Consider the following 25,471-nt stretch of genomic DNA (forward strand, 5'->3'; position numbering starts at 1 on the left):
GAACTCTTCAACATGGATGCGAGAGTAAAGGAAGGATGTGTCCCGGCTCCTGTCATTTTCAATAACTATCTCAGTGCTGTTACCCTCTCAAGTCACCAACAAATGAACCCTGATGATGGAATAAAAATCCAGTTCCATCTAAATGGTAACTTATTTAATCTCACATGTCTTTAGACACAATCAAAGGCTGAAAAGGCTCATTTCCTGGGGTTACAATATGCTAATGACTATGCTGTCCTTCCACATATCACATAAGCCCTACAACAATCTCACCATCATCTCCAACATATACCATGCAATGGGGCTCTGAATAAATGCCAATAAAACAGAAATAATATATCAGAGAAAGTACCCAGCAGAGCCTCATGTTTTTCAAATAAATGATGAAAATGTAAAACAGGTGGAAAATTTTACCTACCTTGGAAGTGTGCACAGAGATAAACATAACATTGATGCAGAAGCCCTTGCACGAATCAACCAAGCCTCATCCCCTTTTGGATGTCTCCGATCCAGAGTCTTTGAAAACATCAACTTCAGAATTGAGACGAAGGTATTTGTACAGTATATACTACTGTATGTCTCTCCATCCTCTTATACAGTGCTGAATCCTGGACTACCTACAAACATCATATTAACAGCTTGAGTCGTTTCACACCCGATGCTTACAGCACATCCTATGACTCATATGGGAGGATAATTCCCTCACTCACAAGTTCTCTAGTGGGCAAAGTCAACCAGCATGGAAACTATGCTGGCAAAAAAGGCAGCTGAGATCGGTCAGACACATATTCGGCATGCCCGAGCACCACCTTACCTGCCAGATTCAGTATGGCCAACTCCCTGTAGCACACTGCAACCCAGGGAGACAGAAGAGATATAAAGATCAAGTAAGGACACTCTGAAGAAGTGCAATATCATAACAAAACATCTGAAACCAATGCCTTGGACAGAAAACAATGGTGAGCCCTCTGCATCAAAGGAACCATTCATCTCGATGAAGCTCAGAACCTGGCTAGAGAAGCGTGTCGGCTAAAAAGGCACAATTAAAACAGTTCTCCCTGCAAACCTTAACCTGACATTACAACTGTGTGGCAAAGTCTGTCGACCCAGGACTGGTCTGCGCAATCACATAATGTCTGCACCAAAGACAATGAGAAACACACCAATCTTGTGGATATATGGCAGATGTTGTCTTCTGTAGCAGAAGGACAGCTTTTAAGTAAGTAAACAATTAAGTGTGTGTGTGTGTGTGTGTGTGTGTATTTACCTATTTGTATTTACCTATTTGTAGTATACAGGAATTGAGCAATGCTCGTGTTGTCCTGTCTCCATATCCACATTTATCAAGTCTACCTTTACACACATGAATGTTTTTCTCATGCACCACCTCTTTGTCTAAGTCGTTCCAAATATTTAACAATATACCTAATTGTGATATACACGGAATGTACTATGCTCGTGGGTTTCCGTCGCTGTTTCTCAATAAGTCGAATTTAACTTTAAACTCGTTTATGTTTTTAGACTGGACGATCTCTTTGTCCAGGCTATTCCATAAGTCTATACTTCTGTAAGGAAAGCTATATTTCTTGATATCCTTCAAGCAGCTTGACTTTTTCAATTTCATTCCATGTCCTCTTGTTGCTCTCTTATCCCATACAAACAGATCTTCTTTGTCAATTTTATCTACTCCCACCATGGTCCTGAACACCGCAATCATGTCTCCCCTCTTTCTCCTTTCCTCTAACGAAGGCAAATCCAGTTTTTCCAGCCTCTCTCTGTATGACAGGTCTGTCAGACTGGGGACCATCTTGGTTGCTGTTCTTTGTATTCTCTCAATCTTGTTTATATCTTTCTTTTGTGTGGGCACCACACTACCGCTGCATATTCTAACCTGGGGCGGATCATGGCCACTATCAATTTTTTCATCATTTCCTCATCCATATAATGAAATGCTACTCTTATGTTAGTCAAGAGCTTATAAGTCTCTCCAACTATCTTGTTAATGTGCTTTTCTGGTGACAAACTATCTTGGACCAGCACTCCCAAATCTTTCTCTTCTCTCCTTTTTGTGATTAATTCATTACCCAAAAAATAATTCAGTGATGGTCTCCTGGCACTTTTACCCATTTCCAATATTTTACATTTCTTTACATTAAATTTCATTTCCCACGTCCGGCTCCAATTGTGTATCCTATCCAAATCCTCCTGCAGTATTTTACAATCCTCCTCAACCTCTATCTTCCTCAAGATCTTTACATCATCAGCAAACAGACTCGCATAACTGTTCACTCCATCTACCATATCATTTACATAAATCAGGAACATTACTGGCGCCAACACTGAGCCTTGAGGGACTCCACTTGTTACTTCCCTCCATCCAGACATCTTTTCCTTTATTACTGTCCTCATTTGTCTGTCTCTCAAAAAGTCTCTCATCCATTCCAGAAGTTTCCCCTTTAGTCCTCCTATATATTCTAGTTTCCACATTAGTCTCTTATGAGGTACCTTGTCAAAGGCCTTCTCTAAGTCTAAGTACACACAATCCACCCAACCATCTCTCTCCTGTACCACATCAATCGCTCTTGAGTAAAAGCTCAACAAGTTTGAAACACATGACCTTCCACTTCTGAATCCAAACTGACATTCAGCCAAAATATTCATCTCTTCCAGATATTTTATCCATCTGTCTTTCAGGATTCTCTCACACAATTTTGCGACCATGCTGGTTAGAGACACTGGTCTATAATTCAGGGGTTCTTCCCTGTTTCCTCCCTTGTAAATTGGTACCACATTTGCCCTCTTCCATTCTTTTGGCACTTTCCCCTCTTCCAGTGAGCATACAATTAAGCTGTGAATTTTATCCGCCAGTTGTTCTCTGCATTCCTTCAGTACCCAATTAGAAATTCCATCAGGTCCTGGGGCTTTCCTTACATCTTGAGTTTCCAGTAATTTATACACTTCCTGCACCTCCACTTTTATATCTTTCATCACCGGAACATTTCTAATCACTCCCTCCCCTTCCACAAGCTCCTTTTCTTTAGTGAAAACTTGACTGGAAACGTTTGTTCATTATTTCTGCTTGCATTGCCGCATCATTAAAGACCTCTCCATCTACTTTCAGCTTGGTGATTCCTTCCTTTTGTTTCAGTTTGCCATTAACAAATCTATAAAACAGTTTGGGTTCATCCTTGCATTTGTCAATTATACCTTTTTCAAAATTCCTTTCTTCTTCCCTACGTATTCTTGTGTATTCGTTTCTTGTTCTTTTATATTCTTCCTTTGTTCTGTCGTTACCTCTTTCTCCAATTGTTCCACGCCTTATCTCTCTCTTTTGGCTATCATACACCTTCTATTAAACCACTCCTTTTTCCTGTTTTCTTCCCTCTTACTCTTGGTACAAATTTTTCCACTCCCAAATTATAGAGGTCTAGAAAGATATCCCACTTCCTCCGTATCTATCTTCTTTATCTGAATTTTCTCCAATCCGCATATACAAAAAGTTTATCAATACTGAAAAAATTGCTTTGAGAAAGTTGTATATTCCCTGTCTATGAAGCTCGTCTCTTGGCTCGGCGTTTCCTATTAACATCTGGAACTCAATGACCACGTGATCACTTTTTCCCAAAGGACAGAGATATTCCAATGATTCTATTACATCAGGTTCTTTGGTGAACAGTAAATCTAACCTTGCTGGTGTGTCCTCACCTCGAAACCGTGTCTCTTCTTTGACCCACTGCGTCATCACATTATTCATTATTATATTTAATAACATAGTACCCCACGAATCCTCGCCGCCTCCAGTACCATTCCTCCCAGTTCACCTCTTTACAATTAAAGTCACCCACCAAAATTATATTATTGCTTTTCTCAATTATTTTTTGCAAGTAGCTAGCCATATCTGACAACATCTCATGGTATTCGTCATCCTTCCATGCTCTCGTCTTTGGGGGAACATACACTACCGCCATATCTCTCTTAACATTCTCTCCAGTTTCTAATTTCATATATATCACTTCAGCCCTGCCTTCTCCCATTTCCACAGTATCTACATTTATGTTGTTCTTCACTGCTATCATCACTCCTCCTCCCTTTTTTTCTTTTCTGTCTTTTCTCCACAGTTTGTATTTACCATCTCCCAAATGAACATCAATATCTTCTCTTAATTTGGTCTCTACAAAGCACATGACATCAGGTTCATGTTCTCTCAAGAAATCATTAATTTCGATCCTTGTCGATATGAAACCATCAACATTAGTATATATCACCTTCAAATTATTTTTGACATTATTAATACCCTCTTCTCTCCTACTCTCTGTCCGTACTCCACTTCCTCAACTTCTGATCTTTCACAACCATCCCCCCCTAATTTCCTTCACTTCTATTTCCTTAAATACCATTTCCTTACTTTCATATCCAATACTCTCCAAAAAAAAGTATTACGTTCTTCCTCTGTCCACTTATCATTTTTTTCCTTTACTTCTTCCTTTAATGATTTTAAAGCTTCTCTTTCTTCTTCATTCAGATCTTTTTCTTATTATAATATTTTCCATCCCCGCCTCTTTGCTTAATTTCCAGGTCACTTTAAGTATCTCATTTATTACACTTTCTGATGTAAACTTGACTCTCATTGGTCTTGTTTCCCCTTTCTTATAAGGCCCTATCCTCCTTACTTCCTCAATTTCTTTTACCCACTTGTTTCCTTCGGGGTCAATCTTGCCTAATATTCCTCTCACCATGTTCGTGTCTCTCTCGAGTCTTGCGAACCTAACCTTTTCTTCCTCTTCCCTGTTTCCAAATACTATCACACATCTGTTCCTTTCTACAGTTTCTCTCACTATTTTCTCTTTTTTCTTCAGTATTTTCACTACATTTTCTTCCATTTCTTTCTTGTTCATTTCCCTTTCTTCCTGGATGATCTCTCTTAAGCTGACCACTTCTTTCTGTTCTTCCTCTACGTGTGCCCACTTTGCCTTGTGTTCTTCTAGTACATTACTCACCTTCTCCGTTTTATTAGTACTCTCTTCAAGTTTCCTCCTCAGTTCAACATTTTCCCGCTTCAAATTCTTAATCTCTTCATTGGCTGTTTCGTTGGACTGGATTAGACTCTGTATGGTGGTTTCCGTATTTCCTGACACATCCTTTATCACTAGATTCTCTACTTTTTTTCCGAGTTCACTAACCTCATAATTAATGTTTTCACTAGGTCCATGACATTAGTATTAGCATCGAATCCTTGAAATTCCATTCCCTCATTGTTTACATTTTCGGCCATCTTTAACGTACCGATCAAGTACCTAAACAGCTGTTACCAATAAGCCACAAACATTCATGTATACTATTGCCAACAAATCTTTACATTTTTGGTAGTCTACCAACTTTCATTATTTTAAATTTAAAGAAAGACCCTAGGAGACAGGACAGACAAAATTCCTGAAACTACTCAAGGTCAGGAGCGATGCCTGGGACGTCCTCTCTCTCCGGCTGTTCGTGTGTGTGTGTGTGTGTGGTAAGGGTGTGTTGTTTATGGTGAGGTGTGGGATGTGTGTGCGTGTGTGTGTGTGCGCGCGCGCGCGCGCATACCGGCATGTGTGTGCACAAACACGAGTAGGTAGGAGAGGTTCAATGATGGTTAAAGAGGGCATGCCAAAGGATATAATGTACTGTAGGACAAAATTCAAAACAGGAAAGAGCATGGAATGTGTTGGAGATGTTATGTATGTTACTGAGAAAGAGACTAGAGGTTTGGGCAATACTGAACCAGATTTACCTACTACGCTCAGAACTCCAGTATTCTCTTCCATCAAACCCCAATGATGTTTCTTTGCTGAATGAAAGCTATAGCAGTCTAAGTGTTACTACCATCACCATTAACCTACTCTGAGCTGGGGCAGCTCTAGTATTGTAAATTAAAAGCCTCAAGGTCCATTGGGGCCACTCAGCATTTTACAAATGAGAGCTGTTTCTGAACCACGCTGTGTTTTTGAGCAAGTGCTTTGCACAAAGCACTTGCCCAAATGAAAGTTGTTTCTGAACAAATACCACCATCACCACAGCTACTGCTACCACTACCACCACCACTGCTACAGCTACAACCATTTCCTGTTGAATAAAATCATCTGTTCATAGCATCAATGAAGTAATAGGCATCAAATTGTAGCTGTGCAACACCCTTCCCCCCCCCTCTCTCTGCAGAGATGCATGAAACCAGGGAAACACTCTGCTGTATTTTTCTGTGAACACGATATGTTTAGCCAATGGGGACAATTATCAGGGGCCAAAACATCCCTTCAGAATATTTTAATCAGCATGAAACCAAAACTGGCCCATCTGGGTCCCAGTTCCAACCATCCTGCCAAGTTTCATCAAAATCCTTTTTCCAATTTTGGCTGCACTACACACATACACACACAAACATCCAGGATTACAGTACAGTATACTGTATTAGATCCAAGACAATGCCAGCTGTGAGTATGTCAATGCATCCTGAGTATGTTAATACAGTACTGTTAACATTCTCTCATGGTCAGGACAACTCTATTACAGTATTCTATTCCACTAAAGCAAGACGGTTTTATCCAGCTAAGAATGAGTCAAAGAAGCCAGGAAGTTGAAATAGCAAGCAAAGAGATACACAAACCCTAGTTTCTGACACCTGTTATATCCATGATGAGGGTATGGTGTATTTGGCACCTCTATCTAACTGCTGAATGCACTCTATAATGTGGCATGCAAGCTAACTACATATAATGCTCACAGCTGTGCCATAAAAGACCATCAGAAATACATCTGCCTTCCCCTGCATTCTGCTTTCTTAACTCAGTACCAGATAACTTCCTTTAGTTTTGGAAGGCATCCTAGTAGTGAAGAGTTTAATGAGAACCATATCTGAATCCTATAGCTCCAAATCTGACCTCAGTGTAGAGAGACCCTTTGAACCTGAATTAACAGATTTGGCAGAGTGACTGCTTCACATCCTGTACTCCCAAAGTGTGCCACAGGAAGCCACTGATGATTTCACTGACCAGGGCCTGGATTCACTCATAAACAAAATCAGTTCTCCCTCATAACTCATATTTTTATTTGCAGGAAGAAAACAGATATGGGAATTTTCTTAATTTTACCTTCTTTGTCCCTGTAAAAAAAAAATCTTGTAGCTGTGATCTGTTTTTACAAAAAGAGGAGACAAAAATTCTACACTCTTTGTCTCTCCTGTAAAAACAAATCTGAGCTACAATGCCCCTAGGCACCTTCATAGGATTTTTTAGTAATCAAGTCTCAAACACAGAAAGTCTGATCTGCTTAGCCTACATGAATTAATGTATATGGAGTAGTACTACATATAAATGTGATGATTATGTAAGAAAACAGAAAGCAAGGAATTGATGAAATGAAGGAGTATTTGGAGGGGGGTTTAAAACTGAACCCTGATGCACACCAACATTCACAGAAAAATTATCATTCAAACCTCTGTTCACTCTCACCCGGGTGTGTGCAGTCTCATACACTGCTATAACCACTGTAACCGACCACTCCTCAATACCAAGCTCTCTCACTGGCCAGTTCACCACCTCTACGAATTTTGTCAAAGGCCTTCTCCAGATCAACAAAAATTAAGTAAAGCTCTCTCTTCTTTCCTTTATACAGTATTTCAAATAAATATGCATTCAGTGTAAAATCAGCACTTTTATTTGGGCTTTTCAAGTGAGTAATGCCACGCTGCAAAGACTATTTTTCACAAGCAGGTCCTGCATTTTAATTATATACTTTTTCAAAAGGAAGAGTTCTGACATATAAACAAGCTTTATATCCATCTGCTTTACTTGCCAAACAGTACAAGTCAAAACATAACAAGGAATGATGTTGATGAAGGCCATACAGGGATGGGTACAAGCAATTACTATAAATGCAAATAAGCTAAATTCACCCATGAAGCGGTTATCTTGCACGCAATAAATAAAACTGATTTTTATAGTACACTCACAAATAATGCATCAGCCCAATATAACAACATGGTTATGCTAGTCATGTCTGGATCTAGAGGGATGTGGCTACACTACCACTGTCCACCACCAACAGGCAGAATGCTGCACTGAACAATACCACCTTGACAATGACTGAAGTTAAGGAGAGGCACTGTCACTTCAGTGTGTTTGGTAATTTAGAAGCTATCTCATTATTTTCTTAGGCAGTAGACTGTTCAGCACCTAAGAGATGCTGCAATAGCTAAAGCCTGGCTATCACTAGTGTGTGGATCACCCATTCTTGCATAATGGCTGCCATGTAGGACGGCCCTCTATTTTGTCGGCCCTTCAGCAAGTTTCCAAATGAAGCTACTTGCATTCATATGGAATTCACACAATTTTTCAAGACTTTTTCTTGGTCAGGGCCTTGCTCATTAGGGTTTAAGGGGACATCTCATCATGAGAAATCTGAAATTTCTGAAATTCAAGCAGTGTTAATGCAGCTGTAGTTATTGTACAACTTCACGACCTGCTCTGAATGCGCACATTCATGGTGGGGAAAAAAAAAAAATAATAATCCACAGGAGTGGATCATAGGCCATATCACTTGGAATCTTGTGTTGCTGTCTCACTTGGGTGAATGCTGGACAAGGTGACATTTATATCTTAGAATATGTGGTAAAGTTTTACACAGTTTAAATGTGCTGTCTAAAGTTTTTCATCCTCTGACAACTCAGAATACAGCCAAAAAAAATTACACAAAATGGACCTGGCTAGATTATTCATCCCTACTTTTTTGTGAACACAGATAATACTTTTGTAGAATTTATGAAGGATCCAACATGCTTGCATGCATCAGCTTTCATCACTAAATGGTGGCTATCCATGCTGCTTGATCTCTGACAGCCTCCCTATTCAGTCTCTGTGACCTCAGGTATAAGGAACCAAATAGGGAGGCTGCCAAGGATCAAGTAGCGAGGAAAGCTGCCATTAGGTGACGAAGGCTGACGCATGCAGGCAAGTTGGAGCCTTTATAAACAAACAAGTATTATATGTGTTCATAACAATGTAGAGATGAATAATATAGCCAGATCCATTCTGTATGATCTTTCATGCTGTATTCTAAGTTGCCAGAGTGTGAATAATTTTCTCTAAGTACAGACTTCAGGGCCTAGACCAGTAGCTGCAAGGAAGGTGCCTTAAATGTGGATCTAGTGTTCGTATCTACTCATATTCCTTTGGAGGGTCACTGCTTAACCCCAATGTGCCTTGCTTTACTTTGGGCCCTGCTCTTAGGCATAAGCCAATGCCATTAATGGTAACAGCAGCTAGTGGATTCACTTAGGTCTGCATGTGGTCATGAATCTTCCCTCAGCATCTCAGAGACTTCTTCTCCTCCTGGGTCATCAAGGGACTGGTCCCTTCTTTGCAGAAGTCTAAGTTGTCAACTTGTCTGACCCAGTATGTCCTGTCATAAGGGCCAGGAAGTTCGGAGCTTGAAGCAGCTGAGTAAAGCTGCTGACAGTAACTTCCTTACTTCCTTTACCTAAACCTTCCTCCCTTACCCTCTGGCAACAGTTAACCTTGATGCTCCATTCTTGCTGGAGTGACTGTAATCTTCCCAACTCCCGAATCAGGTGGTGTACTCCCTCCTCCCAGTTAAACAGTCATTCTAACACCACACATCATCCCTACAGCATCCCTTGTGAACCATGAAATCTCAAACTTCACTGTGGATGCCCCACATAGAGTGCCCATAGTCTGACCTAGTACAACCTGGAGACAACTTCAGTTTGTTAACCACTGACTGGGTGTTGTCTGGTTTAATTCATTAAAAAACTGTACGGTGAGAGCAGTTTCTTACGTTACCATCAAAGACAAGAATTCTAACACTTTTCTCACTGCCTCAGGGTAGTGTGGAAGCAGTTCACTTAATGGTGGCTGGGATTGCCCATGGTGGCAGAGACACATATCTTGAAGTTCTTTTACAGCCTTTTATCTAAGATTTTTTTTTTTTTTGACACTGCAGACACTTTCTTTACAACACTATGATTAACATTAGCATAGCCTGCATCCTAAGTACTAAATAGAACTTTGGCCAGGATATATATACTGTATATATTCCATGGGTTGGTTTACTAGCTTTATAAGGCACTCATTTATCACAGCAAATTGTTATTTGTTAGTTAAACTATGTGAGTTTTCTACTAACCAACAACACTACTGTTAATAACAATTAAAGGAACTACTGTAGTACAAACAAAAGGTAAACTTTAAAGCATTCCATCAGGTTTTCCAAAGGTTGCCAACAAACTTAACCAATTAATGGAGGTACGTAAATGGTCCAGTTCCTTTCAGACTAGTTTTTAACCTGTTCAGCATGATTCCCTTTACTAAAAGTTATTTTCTGAAAATAACAATGACTGAAAACACTTCATTAAACAAAATGACTACAAAAAGCAGCAGCTCTGTCATCTACAGAACTTACTGAAACTAACCTCAAACTTACAAGTATAACTGACTAGAACTCTAATTAGGCAAATGTAACATCTGCTGCTGATACAAGTATAAATACCAGTATCAATATTTATTATGTGCATGGATGGGAGGCTCTTTGCATCTTATTGGTCAAATAATAATGCTTAATGTACAGCAAATTTCTGCTATATTTCTCACTCTAAAACATACAGACTTCACCAACACTACACTGGACTCTGCCAAATATATCTGGGAAAGTGCAGAATGGCTGTTAATCAAGATGTTACAAAAAATGAAAAACCATTTTAATTAATAACACTGCTCAGTGTCCATGGTCATCCCCATGTACATTGCCTCTCAAACCCATGTTGTTACTCAGGACTTTCTTCAGACAGGGTAGGTCTAGATTCATTAAAGAAAGATATGGTCCTTAACAGTTAATGGTTGGAGAAAAGGGTGTGGTATGCAAGTCTTCACAGTTAAGGAGTCTTAACCAACCTGTAGCACACTCTTATAACTTTATGGCCCAAAAATATAAAATACGTAAAACTACAGTGATACAGAATACCAGCTAATGACAAATTATCTTTATATGGAATGAAAATGACCACCATATAAAATTTCAATCTGACTTTTAGTGGATTACTTTTAATCTAAAGCACATTAATTATGAACAATAAACACCAAGGATTCTCTATGGGCTACATTTTTTCTTTAGCTGCTTCACAGTCTTGCTTATCAAGAAACATTTATGTGGCATTTCACTGAATGCAATAATTCCAACCTTCACATTTCTAAGTTCTGTTATGCAAGTCCAAAATTTTATGAACAGCTGAAGTACTCCACCTATATATGCCTTCTTTTGTTTATATTATCCAGTTGGCTAATGCATACTATGAGTTGGTCATTGTACAATTTCACACAATATAAATGAGTGGGAGAAAATTCTCCACACACGGCTCTTTTTCCTCCTTCATCAGACCTAACCAGTGCTAGAGGAAAGTTAAAGGTTTCAAAAGAAAGAATGTGAAGTTACTCCCAGGTAACACTTTGAGTCTCCCATACAGCACCCACAGTGATGGGCCATCTAGCACACCAGTAAGGTTAATAGTATGGTATGGATGCATCGATGAATCTGCCTCCTGGAATGGAGTTTAACTGATCATGTGCTTTAGGGTCCAATGCATATTTTTAACTGAAATCAGACAAGGTTTTTCTAATTACAGTAGTCCAGTTGGTGCAAGGTTAAAGTTCTGTACAGTAATTCAGTTTTTACAGTATTATAACAAAACAGCTTCCCTACTTATGAACTTCTGAAGAAATGAACATTTTTGAACAGGCATTTATTGGGTCATTATTTCAATGACATCTCAAAATACTGTATACACACAATACGATCAAATCCCAGCAACGATACTTATTTAGACTTAATGACAGCGTCAGTAATTATGAAATTCGCTTGAAGCAACTGGAACAATATGGTACAGTAATAAAATTTAAACCTGTGTTAATCACATACTTGTACACAGCCTATTTGGTCTCAGGTAATAATGAATTTTGACTTACAAACTTTTCAAATTTCAAAACAGATCTTGAAACCAATCAATTTCTTAAGCAGGGATGCAACCGTAAAAACAAACAAGTTGCACAAAATCAGTAAAACAGTCCACAGTGCAAATATTTTAAAAGCAATATTACTCATGCTCATTTGTCTACATTAACTGCAACATCTGAAGATAAAATAAGATTCAATGAGAATGTACTTTGCTAGAAATACAGTAATTTACACTTTTTTAATGTAAACTTGAGTACACAGGAAAAGCATGAAAACTTAAGGATACTGGAATATTTCAATGTTTGACAAAGTTGAATTATTATTTCCAGTCTGATTGGTGGCTAATTTGTTATTTGGAGTACCTGAAAAGAAAATACGAGTAGTTTTAATGGTAATTCAGTTAATGCTTAGGTCTACTTTAACTTCAGGGTGATGTATGACAGCTATTCAGTAACTTACCCTCTACAGGATATGATAACTTTCTACAATATGCTACAGTAGCTAAAGCATAATATATTTCACACTGCAAATGTCATTCTCTGCTTAACTACAGAAAAAAATTTCAAAATCAATTTACCCTTACACAATACTACCACTACTACTACTACTACTACTCTACTACTATACTGTATCTTACTACTATGCACTGCGGTCATATCTGGACGTGCATTACCACTGTCTACATTGTACTTAACTACCACCACCTGACACACATCCAATTAAGATCCACAGTATCACCATCATCATTACCAAAACACTAATCATTTAGCAAATTTATTACTGGTAATTTCAATGTTAATTTTGCATTGTTCTATTAAACTACTAAAAAAATACCATCAGCCTACAATTATCCCCACTGCCAGTCAGTATCATCACTACTCACCAAAATCATCCTCATCACTGCTGGTCTCTCCTGGATTTCTCTTGATTTGGGATCGCTACAAAAGAATCATCTCCAAAAATTTTTTACCCATACAAATGTCTCCCACACTTTCAGTCACTATCGTTCTTACTTTTTTCCTCGCCGAAATCTCGAATGATATAATATTTATGATCATGTACCTTCTATATATTTTTTTTTTTTGCTGCTCCCCGTTAATTCTATTCAGCTTTGGAGAGATTTTGTTTTTTTTTGTTTTTTGCTGGAAAGGTTGTATACACCTATAATTTGGCTCTCTATTTATTTATATTTCTTGGCACGGAAACAATTATTGTGGGCTTCTGGCCTTTGGTTCCCTCTTCCTTGCTCAATAATAATAATACTATCTATCTATCTATCTACAGTATCTTGCCAGATGCCTCAATAATAATACACGTAGTTATAATACAGTAATAATAATAATAATCTATCTATCTATCTATTGCCAGACGCCTCAATCCCGTTTGAGGTGGCCACAGACAAATCGCCTCCAAGTCGCCCTGTCCCCCGCCATTTCACTGCCCTGCTCCCAACTCACACCCCCCTCTCTCATATACCTCTCCACCCCATCCCTCCATCTCATCCTCGGCCTCCCCCTCCCTCTTCCCCCCTCCACCTCACTCACATACACTCTCTTCATCAGTCTTTCACCCTCCATCCTCTCCACATGGCCAAACCACCTCAGTGTGTTCCTCATAACGCTTCCTATCACATCCACATCCACACCACAACACTCCTTTATATCCTCATTCGTCAGCCCATCTCTCCATGCGACTCCACAGGCTCCTCATAAATAACTCATTTCCACTGCTCTCACTCTTGACTTGTGTCCTTCCAACAACATCCAAGCTTCACTTCCATACGTTAGAGTTGGTATCACAATACTGTCATGTAGTAACTTTTTCACCTCCATGCTCACTTCCCAGTTTCTTATCACTGCTTTCAAAGAACCAGCAACTTTTCTTCCCTGCTGTACCCTTTCAAGCACTTCACCCTCCAAACCTCCATCCTTACTCATCACACTACCTAAGTACTTAAACATACTCACATTTTCCAATTCCTCACCATCCAACCTCGCTGTCCATTCACTAACTTCACCTCTCTCAAAGACCCTCACTTTACTCCTCCCTACATTCACCTTTAAATTCTGTTTCTTACACACTCTCCCAAACTCATCCACCAAGCCTTGCAGCTCCCCTTCGTCTTCACTCAACAACACAGTATCATATGCAAACAACAGTACAGGGAGTTTCCAAACACTATCCTCTCTCATCAGGGCCACTCCAACATCCACTAACCTACCTTAATAATAATAATAATCCATCCATCCATCATCTAATCCTATGATGCCCCATGAGATGCGTAAGAGCACGGGGCAAGGCAACTTGGTCCTGATATTTAAAATAAGAGTGACCAGCCTCACTCATCCTTGAGTGACAGTATGTGAGCAATAAACCTTAACCACCCCTTGGATATAAACCTTCACCAGCTCAATCTGACTGGAGCGCCGTAATTACCCACTAAACCACCAGGCGCCAAAATTTGGTTATATGGTAGGTGGGGGCGCTCACCATCCACTCGCTCGATGTAGTGCTGCTGTTGGGTGTCTACCCTTTCCTCTCCTCCATCTTTCTTTCCTTCCATCCTCTTCTGTCTTCCTTTCCTTCATTCTTTCCTCTTCCTTCTGCCTACGGGTAACTTTACACTCCTTCTTCTGTCTTTCTTTCCTTCATTCTTTCCTCTTCCTTCTGCCTGTGGGTGACTCTACACTGAGTGACAAGCCAAATGGTTTCCTGTACACCAGGAAACCATTTACAATGCTGGGTGGTAACCATATAACCAAATTTTGGCACCTGGTGGTTTAGTGGGTAATTACTGCACTCCAATTGGATTGAGCCAGTGAAGGTTATATCCAAGGGGTGGTTGGGGTTGATTGCTCATGTAATGCCATTCAGGGATGAGTGAGGCTGGTCACTCTCATCTTAAATGTCGGGATCAATTGCCTAGCCCCGGGCTCCTATGCTCCTCATGGGGCAATGTAGGATTGGATGATGGATGGATGGATGGATGGTTATCATCCAGTGTAGTAATTGGTTTCCTAGTGTACAGGAAACCATTTGGCTTGTCACTCAGTGTAGAGTCACCCACAGACAGAAGGAAGAGGAAAGAAAGGAGAGAAAGACAGATGAGGAAAGAAGGAAGGAACAAAGGAAAGGGTAGTCACCCGAGTACAGTACTACACTGAATGAGTGGATGGTGAGTGCCTCCACCTACAGTAAAAATACAGTAGTGCACCAACTTTCGCTACAGCAGGATTCGCGGAATCCACTTTCGCGGCATGCACCAAATATTCCCTAACTTCCACTTTCGCTTGAAAAAAATCGATTTTCGCGCACAAATTTTGGGTTTGGGACAATATTTTGAACTTTGAATTTCTTGCACCGCCTGCCCGTAACCCACCGCCATTTTGAATGACGTCATGTCAACACTCTGTCCACCCATTCCCGCCATTGTGTACGAGCGTGCTAGCTCCATCGTGTTGGATTCTCACGGTTCAAAGGCCTCTACTATACCTGGTAGTGTGGGGAAAGGGCCTGGTGGTGTGGGGAGAGAGCCTGGTGGTGTGGGGGGAGGGCCGAGAGGCAGTGGTGGTGATAAAAAGTGGCCGGGACATTCAAAGTCGGGAGGAAAGGCCAAGGCTAAAAGAGAGTATCGTGTTGGAGTGAAGAAACAGCAGTATAATAATGAAATGAAAAGGAAGATAGTTGCATCTGAGGAGGCAGAGAGAGAGAGTGGTAGTGAGGCTGCAAGAGGTGGCGCCAATACGTCTGGCGTGGCTAAATAAGCCCGCCACGCGCCTCGGATACTTACCCCCAACATCCATTAAACACCTCAACCTGGTCTCTGTGGCATGTTTCTCCTCATATAATGTGTACTGTACAGTTTTTATTGTTTGTATCTCACAATGCAATGTACAATAGTGATTTGATGTACTGTATTGCAAGTGAAAATGAAAATCTGATATTACTTTAGGATAACCGGGAACCAATTAGCCTTTTTGCCATAAAGACAATGCCCCCACTTTCGCTAATTCCACTTTCGCGCATTATTTTTGGACCCAATTAGGCGCGAAAATTGGTGCCCCACTGTAATCATAAGTAACTCCTTCACAACCAGAGTTACATGAATCACTGAATATTTCACCTGGCGGTAGTCTGGTTCACTCAGGTGATGTATTTCATATCATATTCTTGCTACCACTTGATGATTTTATTCGGTTTACAGGAAATGTCTCAGGGCGAAGTGGATTAATGAAGGCTACCATATATTTAATCTCCCCAGTGTGATAAGCCTATCCACAAAATCTGTCTGGTGGCAGTAAGAATAAAATGAGAAATAAATCACCAGATTAACCTCTACGTGCCGGTTGACGTGTATCGCCATCACGATTTTGGGTGCTGAGCAACACCGGTTGACGTGTATAGCCACAAGTGTCTTCCCACCACCCTTTGAAATTTAACTTATCCTTACTCATCAACAGGACCACCTGGAGATGTGGGGATATTTTCAATTGAAAGAGGAAGAGTTGCTGAGACTTATGTATCTTTAATGTTTTCTCTAGCTATTATAGTTTGGCAGATATTAGGGTATTTTTTTCTATCAAGGGCATCCCCCCGTAGGGAGGAGCATGTGACATCGGAATACCCCTGGGATGTAGGGGTTAAAGGATCATCATACCCTCCATTTTGTTTAGGGTCATATTCTAAGTGGCTTTGGAAATTTTGTAATCTCTTTTTCCCCAGCAATTTATTCTATACATCACGCTTCAATATCTTCTTGTTTAGTACTGATGCAAACTATACTGATATTAAAGTGAAATGTATATATAGCACAGAAGAGCATGTTAAGGCATAATGAGTTAATGAATTGCTAAGAAAGATGTGTTAGAAAAATCTTCAATAATACCTAGAATACAGCCCTTGGCCTACTGTATTTTCCAACATCAGCCTCTTACCTTGCACCACTTGGTCCTTGGTTGGGGAAGTTGGGATGGTACATGGAGGTCTTGAGAGCATCCTTGTTGGAGACGTCAAGAGTACCATCAAAGTACGTCACATTAATGTACTCCAGGAACCTGAAGAGAAATGGAATGTTAAGACTTGGTGAAGGTATAAATGAATGTAGCACTCAGGTACTGTATATCTGGGTGTGGCAAAATCTTCTCAGTCTGTTTCTTGCCTGCTGCCAGACTGGTATCCTACTGCTCATCCTGGTTTGCTATATGAAAGCACCAGTACAGGTAAAAACAATATCTTAGTGTACCTAAACTAAAGTACCTTACTGAATCTCAAACCATGTTCCTGCTTCTTTTGCACTAAGATGTATCACTGAGGGACAGGCTTCCCAAGGCAGAATGGAGGTAGGCTATGTACTGGTAAACTCTTGTATAGACTTACCTGGTAATGAGGAGATTCAGATACGAGAAGAAAACAGAGGGACATGACTGTCTAGTGTGAAATTTGAATATAAACATAGATAATGAAATACAGTGGAATCTCCTACATCAGTAACTCTCAGAAATTACACAAAATTCGCTAATGTAGCTTCAAAAGTGGCACATTTATGATGCCTCGTGTAATTCATGCCTCAGTTAACTCAAGCCCGTGAGTCTAGCCTGGCGTAAACCAATCGCAGTCAAGTACAGTACAGTATACACACACACACACACACACACACACACACAGTATACTTTGTGTGTGTGTGTGTGTGTGTGTGTGTGTGTGTGTGTGTGTGTGTGTGTGTGTGTGTGATTGCATGAAAGTTAATTCACCCATCTATTGCTTCCAGTCAAGATTACCAGAATGCACCCGTATTTTTCCTTGAAGATACAAAACTCTCTCCCCACTGCCCTATCATGCAGCAAGGACACACTCACTTGTCCACTTTGTTGGGGAAGTCATGAACAGTATTGGGATCATCTGCTTGGCCATCCAGATCTGCCTGACTGGTCCTCCTGGGGGTGAGAAAAGGAATGAGAAATTAAGTATGAAGAATAAGATATGGCAGTTCAACATACAAAACACTTGCTATAAATGCGACAAGATAAAAGCATTATGCCATGTTACAAATCCCTCTTTCAATCAAAGAGAATGAGGAGGAACCACCCTGAGCCACATCTCTTGCAGTTCAACATTCCTCAGTCAATGGAATGCTGTGGAACACAAAGCTCAGACCTGAAGAGCTGAGACAGTGGCCGGTAAAGGATTCCAGAGTGCTCAGACAACTAAAAACCAGGTTTCCAGTGGTTCTGAAAGCTCAGAATTTCCACACACACACACACACACACACACACACTGATTTATGTAAATGATATGGTAGATGGAGTGCACAGTTATGCAAGTCTGTCTGCTGATGATGCAAAGATCTTGAGGAAGGTAGAGGTTGAGGAGGACTGTAAAATGCTGCAGGAAGATCTGGATAGGATACATGATTGGAGCCGGATGTGGGAAATTAAATTCATCGCAAAGAAATGTAAAATATTGGAAATGGGTAAAAGCATCAAGAGGCCATCACTGAATTATTTGATGGGTAATGAACCAATCACAAAAGCGAGAGAAGAGAAGATTTGGGAGTGCTGGTCCAGGATAGTTTGTCACCTGAAAAACATATTAACAAGATAGAGAGACTTATAAACTCTTGACTAACATTAGAGTAGCATTTCATTACATGGATAAGGAGATGATGAAAAAATTGATAGTGGCCATGATCTGCCCCAGGTTAGAATATGCAGCAATAGTGTGGTCCCCACACAAAAAGAAAGATATAAACAAGATTGAGAGAATACAATGACCAGCAACCAAGATGGTATCCAGTCTGGCAGATCTGTTGTACAGAGAGAGGCTGGAAAAGCTGGATTTGCCCTCCTTAGAGGAAAGGAGAGAGAGGGGCAACATGATTTCAGTGTTCAGGACTATGATGAGAGTAGATAAAACTGACAGAGAAGATCTGTTTGTATGGGATAAGAGAGTAACAAGAGGACATGGAATGAAACTGAAGAAAGCCAAGTTGCATGAAGGATATCAAGAAATATAGTTTTCCTTACAGATGCATAGACCTGTGGAATAGCCTGGACAAAGAGATCGTCCAATCTAAAAGCTTGAATGAGTTTAAAGCAAAATTTGACTTACCGAGAAATAGAGACGGGACCCCACGAGCATAGCTCATTTCCTGTATATTACTATCTATCTATCTGTCTACTGCCAGACGCCTCAATCCCATTTGGGGTGGCCACAAACAAATCGCCTCCATGTAGCCCTGTCCCCCGCCATTTCACTGCCCTGCTCCCAACTCACACCCCCCTCTCTCATATACCTCTCCACCCCATCCCTCCATCTCATCCTCGGCCTCCCCCTCCCTCTCCCCCCCTCCACCTCACTCACATACACTCTCTTCGTCAGTCTCTCACCCTCCATCCTCTCCACATGGCCAAATCACCTGTGTGTTCCTCATAACACTTCCTATCACATCCACATCCACACCACAACGCTCCTTTATATCCTCATTCGTCAGCCTGTCTCTCCATGTGACTCCACAGGCTCCTCTTAAATAACTCATTTCCACTGCTCTCACTCTTGACATGTGTCCTTCCAACAACGTCCAAGCTTCACTTCCATATGTTAGAGTTGGTATCACAATACTGTCATGTAGTAACATTTTCACTTCCATGCTCACTTCCCTGTTTATCACTGCTTTCAAAGAACTAGCAACCTTTCTTCCCTGCTGTACCCTTTCAAGCACTTCATCCTCCAAACCTCCATCCTTACTCATCACACTACCCAAGTACTTAAACGTACTCACATTTTCCAATTCCTCACCATCCAACCTCACTGTACATTCACTGACTTCACCTCTCTCAAAGACCATCACATTACTCTTCCCTACATTCACCTTTAGATTCCGTTTCTTACACACTCTCCCAAACTCATCCACCAAGCCTTGCAGCTCCCCTTCATCTTCACTCAACAACACAGTATCATCTGCAAACAACAGTACAGGGAGTATCCAAACACTATCCTCTCTCACCAGGGCCACTCCAACATCCACTACCCTACCTTGTACCTCTTTTATTACCCCATCCATGTACAGATTGAACAACCATGGGGACATGACACATCCCTGTTTCAACCCAACCTTCAAAGAGAAAAATTCACTTAGTTCACCATCCACATGCACTGCAGCATTAGCACCATCATACATACTCTTCACATCATTCAACAACTTCCCATCTACTCCATATATGCTTAATACTTTCCACTATCCTTGTCTATCCACCCTGTCATATGCTTTCTCCAAATCCATGAAAGCCGCATACAACTTCTTTCCCTTCTCTAGAAACTTTTCCACTAAAGATCTAAGAATGAATATCTGATCTACACAACCTCTTCCCTTCCTAAAGCCTCCCTGTTCTTCTCCAACTAATTCCTCTGTTCTTTCCCTAACTCTGTCAATAAGTATCCTACCATATACTTTTCCTATTATACTAAGAAGACAAATGCCCCTATGATTACCACACACTTCTTTTTCCCTTTTCCTTTGTACAAGGGAATAATTATACCTGAGTTCCAATCCTCTGGGACTCTACCTTCCTCCCAGGCCAATCTGCACATCTTCCACATCCATTCTACTACTATCTCTCCCCCATGCTTCAGCATTTCACCACACACTCCATCAATTCCTGGGGCTTTCCTCAATTTAATTTTCTCCATTGTTTCCACAACTTCTATCCTACTGATTTCTTCCTGTCTTGTCACTTCCCTCCTTCTCCCAGCCATTCCCCAGCCACTTACTTGCATTACTTCCATCCTATATGTTCAACAATTCCTTAAAGTGTTCTCTCCATCTGCTCACTTTTTCTCCCTTCTTCACTAGTAATCTACCATTTTGATCTTTCACTCCCCTGCTAACCTCACTTCCACCCTGTCTTACTTTCTTCACCTCTTTCCAGAACATTTTCTTACAGTCCCTCTACTTTACACTCAAATTCCTTCCAAATTCCTCATCCACTCTCTTCTTACTCTCTCTTACTAATCTTTTCACCTCTCTCTTTCTTTCTACATATAACTCTCTCTTCCGCCTCTCAACTTCTTCCACGCCCCTATTTCTCATCCATTCATTGTATGCTTCCTTCTTTTGTGCCACAGCCTGTCTCACCTCTTCAGTCCATCACGCTGTTCCTTGCACACCCCTCTGTCTTCTCTTCCTCCCACACACCACATCACATGCTGCACATATTTCTTCTGTAAATATCCTGCACACACCTTCCTCGTCCCCCATCTGCTCCAATTCATATTTGCCCAATCGTTCCTCCACTTCTCTCTTATACTCCGCCTTTTTCTCATCCTCTTGTAATCTTTCCACTTTCCTTGCAACTACTCCTTCCCCTTGTCTTTCCCTTCTTCTATTCCTCCATCTTACTTGGATCTTAATTCTGGCTACCACCAAGTAGTGGTCAGAAAGTCCACTCCCCCAACCTCTATAAGCTCTTGCATCCATTACACATCTTCGCATTCTTTCATCCACACACACATTAGGTAAATACACACACACACACACACACACACACACACACACACACACACACACACACACTCACAGAGTGAATGTCGTAGAGGTCTGATGTGTGTCGCCACGCTCTGCTGCAACCAATACCTAAGTGTATTGAAAATGAGTCATGCTTGGTACTAAGCTAAATTAGAGATGATTTAATATTGTAGAGCAATTAAAGGTGAAAAAGTGAAGAAAGAAAGTATTTCTCAAATAATCAGAGCTCAACGGAATTTGTTGAGTAGCAGATGACAGACGCAGGGTGAATCACAACACAGACATACAAATAGCAGGGAGATGCCAGAGTGTAAGAAGATATTATCTTTCTGTAAGATTGTGTTCCTTAGCGAAGTGCCTCTAGGTAAGAGGAAGGGAAACAATAGAAAACATAATGATGACTACACAGACTTGCTGGAACTGGATACATTTAACAAGTTAGCAGAGAATGTGAATAAACTGGAGGAAACTTTCAAACTGAAATTGGATAAAAGAAAAAAGGAACTGTATCTACAAATGGAAAAAAATGAGCAATTAGTAAAGAGATTAAACACAAAAGATGCAACAATAAGTGAGCTTCAAGCTGAGGTAGACATTCTAAAGATGAAAATGGGCAAAATGGGAAATACCATAGTTACCCATGAGAAAGTTTTTAAGTAGTACAATAATGACAAAGACATAATTAGGCAAGCAGGTTGTCTGACATAACAAAGCAGAGTAACTGATGAGAAGATAACTCAGGCAAATGAAATGATGAGAAATTACAGAGAGGAAGTACAAAATACATAGGCAGAAGTAGCCAAAACAAGACAATATCTAGAAAACAAGACTAAAGCAAAAAACAGGACAAGGGAAGTGAAAGACATCATAAGAAACAACCCAAGGCTAATTAAGGAAACAGTAGGGATTAATAAATCTATAGTAATCACTGGTAATCATGAAGAAGAAATAAGGAATAGAATTACTAGAGACAAGAAGGAGATGGTAAGTATAATGAACATATTGAAACAAGCATCAGAGGAAATCAGAGAAAAAGATATAGAGGAATTTAAAAGACTAGGGAAATATGAGGAAAATAAGTCAAGGTCCCTGAAAGTAGCCTTCCAAAGTGTGAACACTGTAGAAGAAGTAATAAAAAACACTCACAATCAAACGTAAGGAATCTGAGGAATACAAGGATACATGGATAAAAAAATGCCTAATTCAGGAGGAACAGGTATTACTAAAGGAGTGAAGGGGAAAAAAAATGATGCAAGATCAGATGAAAAGAGAAGTAAATCTTTTTACAAAGTGGTACGGTTGCAAGTACAAAAAATAGCATATAAACAGCACGGACTAAGTAAAAATAAGGAAGTAGACTCAACCAATATCAAGTATGTGAACACTGTGACTAAGCTGTTGTACTCAAATGTAGATGGAATGGTATCCAGATTATTAGAGATAAAGGACTATACCAAAGAAAATGAACTTCATATTATTTGACTAACAGAAACAAAATTAACCCCATAGATATCCAATGACTTCTTACATTTTGATGAATACAATATTTTGGTCTTGAAAAAAAGAAGGAGTTATGATAATAACAAAGGAAACACTCCAAGTCAAACAGATAAAACTAGACATATGTTCACAAGTAGAATTAACTGCAATAGAGATTAGCACACCTGAAGGGAAAGCATGGTAACTGTGGCAAATTTATAAATGCTACCCAAGACAAACACATGTGATAGAGGTATATATGATGACCTGACAGATAGGACAATTCAGAGTTTTAGAATCCTACAACATAGAATGGAAGAAAAATTTTAAAAACTATACTAATTGGAGATTTCAACACAAATATAAACTGGAATACTCTAGATGTAAGAAGCTATGAAGGCTGCTGGGCACAAAAGCTCCTGAATCTTATACAGGAGTTTTTCCTAACACAACATGTAAAGGAAAACACATACACACACAAAAAGAAGATCAGAAGACCCCTCATTATTTGATCTCATATTTACTATCCAAAAAAATGAAATTGACAGTATAATTTGTCATCTCCCATTTGACAAAAGTGACCATAGTATTAGACTGCAACTTCAGGATAGCACATGATACAGAGATAATGAAAATTACAAAAAGAGGCTAAACTACAAATGGGGCAACTATCAAGACATAAAAAGTACTTAAAGGAAATAGACTATGAACAGGAGCCAAGAAGAAAAGATATACTGTACAGGTAAATGTTTTGTATAAAAAGTTTTGTGAATTTTACGAAACAAGATTCCCACAGCACAAAGAAATGGAAACAAGGATAAAAAATTGGTTTAATACTGATTTTAAAAAGGAAAAGAGAAAAGAGATTTGCCATGCATCAGATACAGACAACATAATAGTGAGAGAACATATAACAACTACAAGCAGGCAAGAGATGATTATACAAGGATAAGGAGAGAAGCTCAAAGGCAGTTAGATGAAGACACTATAAATAAAAGTACTGATCAACTAATGCTGTTTTACAGCTACATATGAGGCAAAACTAAAGTCAAAGATAAAATACAGTCCATCATGGATGACAAGAAAATCTACAGTATATCAATGAAGAAGATATCTGTGAAGTACTAAACAAAAATTTCCAATCTTTTTTTTCAGAAGAAAGTAGATTTGAGAAAGATGAAAATAAAAGAGCATGCCCACGCATATCAACAAATATACAGTAAAACCTTGATATAACGGACTTCAATAGACCAGAATTCGCTTTTATCGGACTCGAGGAGCTACCGGACTAAGTTCCTCTATATTGGAAAAGTCCGATAAAGCCAGAAGCAGTCTGAACTGACTGACCACTTCAGCTACGTTCATCACAACAGGGTAAATAAAAGACAAGTTTATCAGTGTACAGCACAGAATTATTATATATATTATACCATTATAATTAATGTAGTGAAGTTATAACGCAGTACAGTACCACAATGGTAGTCAAAACGGTTTAAAAAAACCGTTCATGCGATCCGGACTAATGTCTGATATATCGGAAAGTGTACGGATTAGCAGAGGGAAGTCCGGATGTCACTTTTATTGGAATTTCGCATTTTTTGGAATGGTTTGGGCCCCTATTAGTCCGTTATAGTGAGGACTTACTGTACATGTTTTTGAGAGCATCACATTACTCGCGTGTGTACAAATGTTTTTTGCGCTCCTGACTGGGAATCGATCCTGAGACTACTAAACAGAAGTCAGGCACTGATCCCACTACACCACGTCGTAATAAAAGCTAAGCTACCTGAATTTTCTGACAAACCAGGTAAATCCAGCATGGGAGATTTATTTCAATCACAACACACTAGGATTGCTGCTCAGCCCCATGCAACTCAGCAAATGACACAGCAGTTTTAATCTATCCCAAACACAACACGAGCATTTTTATATATTCGAGAGGCACATATTACATACATTCCATCAATGACAGTGGAGAGGTATATGAGAGAAAGGGGTGTGAGTTGGGAGCAGGGCAGTGAAATGGCAGGGGACAGGGCGACGTGGAGGCGATTTGTTTGTGGCCACCCCAAACGGGATTGAGGCATCTGGCAATAGATAGATAGCTAGACATCAGTGACTGACTTCTATCTACAGTAGAAGTCTCGGGTTTGATTCCTGATCAGGAGCAAAAAAAACAAATTTACATACCTGTATACTGAAACAAGAGATCCAGGAAAAGATGAGTAAATCAGACAAAGGAAAAGCTAATGGTCCTGACGAGAATTCTTGTTGGGTATTACAGGAATGTGCTGAAGAGCTAGGCAGACCAATACACTTAATATTCACAGAATCCTTAAGACATGGTAAACTACATGATATATGGAAAAATGCAAACATTGTTCCCCTTTTCAAGACAGGAAATGGACAAAATCCACTTACCTACCAACCAGTATCACTAACTGGCATCGTAATCCATAGCCCCAGCCAAATCTACAG

At 39.9% G+C, this 25,471-nt stretch overlaps 1 protein-coding gene across 1 annotated transcript in view; it reads right to left on the reverse strand.

Moving 5' to 3' along the window:
• Positions 1–1,078: 1,078 nt before the first annotated feature.
• The window catches only part of LOC145392059 (uncharacterized), a 286,089-nt gene continuing 261,696 nt past the window's right edge, over positions 1,079–25,471 (reverse strand). The window contains exons 62-64 of the mRNA XM_080266515.1: positions 17,850–17,927; positions 16,929–17,048; positions 1,079–1,136 (exon numbers count right to left, since the gene is read on the reverse strand). Coding sequence (XP_080122641.1) covers positions 1,079–1,136; positions 16,929–17,048; positions 17,850–17,927 — 256 coding nt within the window. The remainder of the gene's footprint in view (positions 1,137–16,928; positions 17,049–17,849; positions 17,928–25,471) is intronic.

Source organism: Coenobita brevimanus, chromosome 21 (assembly GCF_032717465.1).
Source record: "Coenobita brevimanus isolate Jiangsu-jjx chromosome 21, ASM3271746v2, whole genome shotgun sequence".
NCBI lineage: Eukaryota > Metazoa > Arthropoda > Malacostraca > Decapoda > Coenobitidae > Coenobita > Coenobita brevimanus.